The 7,646-nt window shown below is 41.8% G+C and overlaps 1 protein-coding gene and 1 pseudogene across 1 annotated transcript; both read right to left on the bottom strand.

Annotated features, from left to right (window-relative positions):
- Positions 1–63: 63 nt before the first annotated feature.
- Positions 64–4,416, bottom strand: LOC118321525 (annotated as a pseudogene).
- Positions 4,417–4,479: 63 nt separating this feature from the next.
- LOC118321526 (lysine-specific demethylase 4A-like) lies at positions 4,480–7,634 on the bottom strand. Its single transcript, XM_035652882.1, has 5 exons — positions 6,724–7,634; positions 6,406–6,590; positions 5,999–6,203; positions 5,697–5,773; positions 4,480–5,032 (listed from the first exon to the last, which is right to left on the bottom strand). Exons 1-5 carry the CDS (start codon positions 6,854–6,856, stop codon positions 4,973–4,975), a joined length of 660 nt encoding a protein of 219 aa, XP_035508775.1. The 5' UTR covers positions 6,857–7,634; the 3' UTR covers positions 4,480–4,972.
- Positions 7,635–7,646: the final 12 nt, after the last annotated feature.

Raw genomic sequence — 7,646 nt, 5'->3', positions numbered from 1 at the left:
TGAATTAATCAGTGAATTATTTTCCCCGCCTGGGTGACATGGCCTAAAAATATTTTCTTTTTCTTAAAAACAAACCACAAAAGACAAGGCGATGTGAAACACCACTGTAATGTCTTATCACTAGGGATACTATGGGGAAATAATTCTACATGTTCTGTGTAGATGAGTGACCAGAGTGGATTGGGGCTTGTTTTACAGTCCTCAGCAGCTGTACATCCCCGCACTGTAACATTCCTAGCTTAAATCTATTTTTTTATTATTTTATTATTTATTGCGTTGTCTTAAAAACATAAATTTGAATGAATTGATTTATTGCCCAGTCCTAGTGCAACATTTAAGATAATTCCAGCAAACTATTTAGTAAACCAACCCCTCAAATTAATAATCTGGGCACACAAATGATTAATTATGAGTGTGGAAGGGCCACAATAATTGCAATAAGAATTTGAAGGCAAAAATTAGTCATTTACAGATTCTACAAACGAGGGTACAAATGAATCCAAACTTTTAGCTTTGATACCCATCAGGCTCCGTATTGCAGGCACTCACGGCAGCAGGAAAAAAATAAAATAACGCAAATATCCTTTAAACTTATAAATCACTCAAGTAGCAGAGTTGATTGAAATGTTCAGTGAAGAAGAATTCATTTAGCATTACTATAGTTTAGAGGTTAAACTCAAGCCATGTCTTTTTTAACGGTACCTTCCTGTCACAATGCTACCTTATTGAACAAATGTAAATATTGCTTCCTATTGTTATGTACTGCCAGGCTACCATCCTACTGTAAAAACGTAACTTCATCGCAGTCAAACAAAGCAAACAGAATTCTCTGTGACTCAACAAAGACAGATGAACGAGAAGTAAAAAATAGAGAACAGTCCATAGTGGGTCCTGAAGGAAGTCATCTGGAGCTACACTCTCTCAGTGGCTAGCTGCTAAGTTAAGGTACAGTGAGCACAGTTCAATCTGTCAGTGCTGGTGGTGTGTGGGTGAGCAGACAGGGAGCGAGGGTTACTCCATGATGGCTCTGTAAATCACAGGCTCTATGTAGTCCCCTCTGTAACGTGAGTTGATCACCCTTTGTCTCTTTGACTCCTTGATGATCTCCTTCTCTTCAAAGATCCCATCAAATCTCATGTCTGACGCTTTAGACTGCAGAGACAAACACAGGACTGCATGACAGCACTGCCACACCTTCTACACATTTTTCATCATACAGACATCATACATCATTCCCCAAAAAATATTCTGTGTGAGTGAGTGTGTGTGTGTGTGTGTGTGTGTGTGTGTGTGTGGTTTGGGTTGCACTTACCAGTCTGGATTTGACTCTCTTGGGGAGTTCCTCATCCAGAGAGTAGACATCATCTCTCTTGGCTGTTAGCTGTGACCCATCCTCGAACTCCACCTACATTCCACACATGTAGCATTACAGTCAAACATGAATCGAGCCAAGTTTCCAACTTAATAATGTCCAAATCAACACTGATCAACATTTTTCACCTTTTTGACATTTTACCAAACAACTGATGAATTAATCAAGACAATAATCAACAGATTAATCAATGATGAAAATAATCATTAGTTGCAGCCCAACTTCATAATAAGAACAAAAAATAAGGACAGATTTGAAGAAAAGTCAACAGCCAACATCACATTACTTCAGAACAAAAGGAAAACAAACATACTGAGCAATTGAGAAGTGTGAGCAGCTTCTGTGTGCAGTGAACAACTGCAGGTAAAGTCTTGTGACATGTCAGTGTTTCACAAAGAAACAGCCGAGTTAACTAGGATCCAATCAGTTTACCAACCAATCAAAACAATGTATGCACACTGTTCCGCACCCACATGTTCTCAGACACACCTGGCAGAGATCTGTGCTCTGCTGAGGGCTAGAGTCTAGTTGAATTTCTCCATTACTTCAGTGTATTCAATTCAATTCAGTTGTGTTCTTTAGATTACAATTTTTTAAGCTGTTGTGATAATAATAAGTTAGTCAAACTTTATGTGACACAAAGCAAACAATAGTCTCACCAGGTACATGTGGATGGCATGAGCTACCACAAATTTGGCACCATACACCAGGCCGTCTGTCCACCGCACCTGAACCACTTCACCCTGGGGCGGGGGTCCAAGCTGAGCGCAGTCTCGGCTCTAAACAAAAAACATTTTGCAGAGTTCTGAGCAAACTGGACAAAAACATACATTTTCTGCATTGTGAGGTGTGTATGGTGGACTGAACACACACACAATCTTTTCTTCCCTTGCACTTGCAGACGCAGAATTTGAATTTAAATGTTAATGAAAAACTTTACTTTAGTAATTTGGCATGTACAGTACATATAAAAAAATACCATCAATTCTCATATAAAAGCAGTCTTTGCTGCTCTTGTTTTTTCCTACTCCTGATCAATGTAAAGCTACCGACAACAGCAACACTTGCTGATGTTTTACTACAGTGTGGGTTGCGTTTCTCCAAACCTTGATTCTGTTCCAATTTCTCTTGTACAGGTCGATGCATTTTTGCAGGGGTGGGGGTCCCATTTATAATGAAAGGAAGGAAGGAGTGTTTTCACCACAGTGCATGATTTGGTCTGAATTGGCCCAAATACTAAGAATATTAGTGTCACCCAATCTGCAATTGTGCAGAAATACAGTGTTTAAGCAAATGAATAGACCTGCAAAAATAATAAAAAAGTTGATTTGAAAGCTGACGTTATGAAGTAAAATTCTAACTATTCCGTGCAGCCTTTTTTAGCCAGTTTGCTTTAACTGGGAAACTGGGGAAATTAGGAAAAAAAAGGCCTGTCTGGAATATAATCCCACCAAATAAAGGCCACTAATTGAGAATTTGGGGTATTATCATTGCAACAATATGTGTGATAAAAGCCAGTACAGTACAACAAATGAAGTCCTTGATGGACAGAAAATACAGAAAATCTCACAGTTGTAGTTGAATATCTAGATGGGCAGTAAATTAAACAGAGGTGTACAATCTGTCATAAGTCAAAACAGACCAAACTACATTGATATGAGGATTAATGTACTAGGTTTTTTTAGATTTTTACTTCCTGTGAACACACTTTTAAATGAAAAGACAAAGATTGAATTAAATAGTGACCCCTACCACGATGTCTTCTGGGAAGAGATTGTCGCTGAAGGAACCATCGTCAAAGTTAACCTCATAGAAGGTCTCTTTAGAAAGCTGCACCACGTCACACTGGTAGTAGCGTCCGTTCTTATGCTTGCATATGACCTTCTGTCCCACAGTCAGCTCATGCATGGCGGCTTTATTGCGCTGTCAGAGGAGACACGGGACATTACATTGTTGCTTCAGTATTCTGACCCTTGGGGCAGTCTAATGTAACAATACAATGCTTGACAATGCTTGTGAAAAAGTGTTAATAGTCCATCTCTAGTTCACAGTGCGCCCTTAAAGAAGAGTTTACCGGATCCTCAGCGGCTCCTTACCTCAATCTGAGTGGGGCCTTTGTGTCGACAGCAGGTAACGTGGACCACAAAGGGCCATTCATCTGGCTGCATGAGTACTCCGGCAGCCTGGGCACAGGTGGGGTGGTAGGCGGTGGGACAACGGCCATGAGAGCACTGTACGCAGCAGCCAGACGCCTTCTTCATCCGCTTCTTACAGTAGTAACATTTCTGTCAGAGATTAAAACACAGGAGTCCGCAGCGCATTTCAAATGAATCAGTGGTGGTGAAGCTAACACACAAGGACCAGTGTTAATTTGAGTTGAGCCTTTATACCTGAAATGTCCCACATTTTACACCTGAAGTTTTGAGATATATTTGACCATCTCAGTATAGTTTAATATTTCCTGCTCTACCAAGAACAGTGACTTTTGTGTTCAATTAAATTTCAATTCGTTTTATTGTATAGCGCCAATTCATAACAGAAGTTATCTCAGGACACTTTTCAAATAGAACAGGTCTAGACCGAACTCCTTTAACATTTACAGAGACCCAACAGTACCATTTGCATTTTGTCTGGACTTTCAGTATTTGGATCAATAAGCTTGTTAAAAAGCCAAAATGTGTTAAATGTGCCAAATCTAGTAGGCTACACCTGTTATTCAATGTGTCTAATACATATTTAATCAACATTCAGGTAATTAGGGAAGAAAATGACTGGTGTACGGATGGTGCTGTACATGTACATTCTCGGAGCAGGTTCTTATTGCCTGTATTTGTTCATGCCGCTCCCACATTACCTGAATACCAGCTTTAAATTGAGAATGCAACAGTAGCTCATCCAAAGTATAAGTGGGAGTGTCCCTCACCAGTTTAAATCTCTGCAGAGGGATTCCACTTAAATCCACAGGACTCCCTCTCAGTGATGTTGACAAAAGCGTGGCCTCCCAGCACAGCACTGCACACCCAGCACATGTACCCCCACCTGCAACACACACACACACACACACACACACACACACACACACAAGCTTCATATCAAGCAGTAAGCTGCTTATTCTGTCCGTTTTATAAATCACTATGAAACTAAATTTGGCCACACGCAAACACACATTCTATTCACAGGGAGTGTAATGTAATGATTTTAGAAGTTTCTGGTCCTTCTGTTGTGTGCTATTGTGATGTTATTTAAGTACTGTTTGATATGGCTTACAGGCCTCATTCTTTTCTATGGTCCTCCAGGAACCTCATTCACCCTTTATGATATTTATCCACAATGTGACTGTTGATGGATTGACAGCTGATTCCTGTTAAATACAACTGATGGCTTTGGAGATACTTGTTCACATACTTGTTTTCACCATTGTTAGCTAAAAGATACAGCATAAGAAAAACAGGTTGATTTTTAAGGCTAAGGCAGCTTAGCCCTTTAAACCAGTTTAAGCTGAATAAGTAAATGTTCTCCAGCTCAAGCATAAAGAACCAATCTCAAAGTACAGATGTTGCAGAGGCATTGGGAAAGGGAAAAGCATAATTTTAGAACAACTCACTTGTTGTTGTTGGCTTTCTGCAAGGCTCCGCCCCTCAGCGAACACAAACAGCAATTCTGCAGAAACAACATGTGATCATCAATCACCAACAGCAAAGAGCAAAATTAGCCATTATTGTAGCTAGTAGCAGTCAGCTAAGAGTACATTTTATTTGCAGCCAGTATCAAAACCAATAACTACAGCTACACTAGCGTGGAAATGTGTTTGAGGTAAATACCAACGGCTAACATAGAACTATGGTTTTATACATTCTTGAATATCCACTGAGCTTTGCCAAGCTCACGTTAATGTGGGCCAAACAGCTTAATATATGACTTATGGCTGTTTTATGTTGTTATATACATCTACAGTGCAACACAAATAACAGTACGTGTTCCATCTGAAACTCCAGAGGATAGTCATTTATAAACTGCAGTTATTGTTTTCAGAATACCAAATGCCAACTGCTGTGATGTATCTCAGTACCACATGTGCTGGGTGCAGGACCTCTCTGCACTCATTATTTGACTCCTTTACAGACTCATCACAATTATATAGATTTATAGACAGATACAATTGTTCATGTAATTTCTTTAATATATTTTGGGATATTTTTTGTGAAGAACAAGAGATGTAGATCAGTTTTTGTGGACCATTAGAGTGGACACTTAACCCCAAGAAGGCTCCAATTAAACAACAAGGCAGCATGTGGAGTAAATCCACTGGGGAGATTTCACTGACCTCAGTCATGGCGTTAGCCTTGCAGCGCGCACACTTCCACTCCTTGCTCACACTGGCTGGATCCACACCGTAACAGCCTGGAATATACAAACACAAAGACACAGTCTGACACGCTGCTGTAGTGTGTCTATAAGAAGGTCTGTTAGCTGTGCTGCCACCCTCAGGCAGTGGTTAGTCAGAGCAGAAGATTGAGAAAATAAGACCAATAAAGTTGAGTGGGTTACTGTGAGCATACTCTGTTCATGCACATACAGGCTGTGTTACATATTTGCGACCAAGAGTGTGTGTGTGTGTGTACTGACTGGTATGAACCCGGACGCTGCACTGAGAGCAACTGATGAGGAGGCTGGTTCCGTCTTCCTCCAGGTGAGGTGTGACGGGCTGCTCCTCGCATTCAGAGTCCTCCTCTGTGGTGGTGGTGAAACACATCTCTGGGATCAGAGGTTTGGTCCGCATCCGCCCAACAGCCACCATGACAGGACCGTCTACACTGTTTGCACATTCAGTCTGACAGACAGCACAGACGGCACACTTTTTGTTAAAAATGCTGAGATGATGATGACATTATCAATGTTATGTTGAGCACTATTTAGGCATTTCTGTGCACAGAAGACATTTTTGCTCTCTATAATGCTTTGTCTATATACTGGTGTAGCTCAATTGAGGTCGGGGGTGACTGGTGCTGGGAGTGTGCTGTGGTGCAGATCACCTGCTGGTACATGTGGAACAGCATGCAGATGGAGCAGTATGGAGGTTTTGAGCCGATGCGTTGGTTGTACTCCCTCTCTTTCTTCAGGTTGGGAGGTCTGCTCTGCCACAAGTGGGCCAGAGGTTTGGCCCAGCTCTCCCCTTCCAGACCACCCTCCTCTACCGGGGGTGCTTCCTGTGGAGCCTCTGAGGCATAGACAAGCACAACGGCAAAGTTAACACAAACAATTAGATCAAATAGCGACTACAGGTAACACCTTTCTACATGTTGGGCATCCATATTAACTGCGACATCCCCCTCAAGTTGTAGCAGACAGACCTTCATCACTCATGCCATCCTTTATGAGCGGATGGTGGCCTGGCAGCTGCCCTAGATCACTCTCTAGCTCTCCGTCTTCAGCCACCTCTTCTGCCACCTGCTGGAGAGACACAGCTACTGTTAGGATCAACATTCAGGCTGGAAGTTTTTCAAAAAGACCACACTGGTAGTTTTACATTCCTGCTTACCGACCTAATATATGCTCCACATAAGTAATCACAGTGAGTATTTACCATCTTTATTTTGTCTTTAGGTGTTCTGTAGTTGTTTGAGGCAGTGAGCACACAGGTGAACACACCACCAACTATGTCAGTGATTTTGGTGAAACTGTATCATATTTGATGAAGGAAATGTTTTCTGGTTTTCTCTCTGATGTCCTCCAGCTGCTCCGCCTCAACTCTTTGTAAATTTAGAGTTTTCTGATGGACAGTAAACTAGCTGCTGCCAAATGTAGCCGCTGTTAGCTAACTAGCTTAGCCGTACTGCCCTGAATGCCCGGGACTGGGTTCTCAGAACACCAGGGAAGTGTTGGGGTTCACACTGGTAGCACAGCAGCTCTGGACCACCAGGAGGAGGATGTTTTCAAAGCCTTGGATGGGGTAGGGATACTGACGGAGAGCAGTAGCCAGGCAAGCGGGCAATGTAACTGGGCTCAGCAGCTTCTGTGGAAACAGCTAATAGCAGAGGCAAAGAGACCTAAGAGGACACGGAAGAAGCTAAGAAGAGAAAAGGAGAGAGAAGCTGTTGTACAAGAGTAAATTTAGGACTTAGTGGTTGTTAAGAGCTTGGTGAAATAAAAGGCTGCAGACCGATGGTGAGCTGGCCTTCTTGCTGTTGGACTAGTCAGTAATATTAGCTGCTTGCTATGTCTGGTGTTGTTGCACTTGCCTGAGTCGCTACTTTTTGATCATAAGTAATGTAAT

This window comes from Morone saxatilis, unplaced genomic scaffold (assembly GCF_004916995.1).
Source record: "Morone saxatilis isolate NCDOM2014 unplaced genomic scaffold, NCSU_SB_2.0 Contig12, whole genome shotgun sequence".
Taxonomy (NCBI): Eukaryota; Metazoa; Chordata; class Actinopteri; family Moronidae; genus Morone; species Morone saxatilis.
This window is presented reverse-complemented; position numbering and strand designations above follow the sequence as displayed.

Coding starts and splice junctions, on each gene's coding strand:
- LOC118321526 (XM_035652882.1), bottom strand. CDS start 6,856: ATGTTGATCCTAACAGTAGCTGTGTCTCTCCAGCAGGTGGCAGAAGAG. Junction 6,591..6,723: donor GGATGGCATGAGTGATGAAG/GTCTGTCTGCTA, acceptor TCTATGCCTCAG/AGGCTCCACAGGAAGCACCC. Junction 6,204..6,405: donor TGTTCCACATGTACCAGCAG/GTGATCTGCACC, acceptor GCTGTCTGTCAG/ACTGAATGTGCAAACAGTGT.